The sequence below is a fragment of the Eurypyga helias genome, unplaced genomic scaffold (assembly GCF_000690775.1).
Source record: "Eurypyga helias isolate BGI_N326 unplaced genomic scaffold, ASM69077v1 scaffold22937, whole genome shotgun sequence".
In the NCBI taxonomy this organism is placed as follows: domain Eukaryota; kingdom Metazoa; phylum Chordata; class Aves; order Eurypygiformes; family Eurypygidae; genus Eurypyga; species Eurypyga helias.
The window spans coordinates 7,125-7,397 of NW_010260124.1; the positions used below are offsets into that span (position 1 = coordinate 7,125).

The 273-nt window shown below is 60.8% G+C and overlaps 1 protein-coding gene across 1 annotated transcript in view; it reads right to left on the reverse strand.

Annotated features, from left to right (window-relative positions):
* Positions 1 to 273, reverse strand: part of LOC104512093 (chromodomain-helicase-DNA-binding protein 5-like) — a gene marked incomplete at both ends in the record, with an annotated part of 11,341 nt that overhangs the window by 6,980 nt on the left and 4,088 nt on the right. Inside the window, one exon of the mRNA XM_010154945.1 lies at positions 13 to 160. Coding sequence (XP_010153247.1) covers positions 13 to 160 — 148 coding nt within the window. The remainder of the gene's footprint in view (positions 1 to 12; positions 161 to 273) is intronic.

The following is a 273-nucleotide window of genomic DNA, read 5'->3' on the forward strand; positions in this document are numbered from 1 at the left end:
CCCCCGCGGGGCACGTCCCCCCGCCGCCACGGGGAAGAGGTAGGGGTGGTTGCAGCACTTCTTCAGGTCCATCATGATGTTGAGCAGCGAGACCTGGTTCCCACCACCCTTCGAATTCAAGGCTTCAAAATTCCTCGTCAGGATGAATTTGTAGTACTTCCTGCGGGAAGGGGGGTGGGACGACACCCTGGTTAATTCGGCTGGATGCAGGATGGGCGTAAGCAGGACAGAACTGTGCCGGGAAGCAGCGACGGGCACAACCCCACCCGCCCT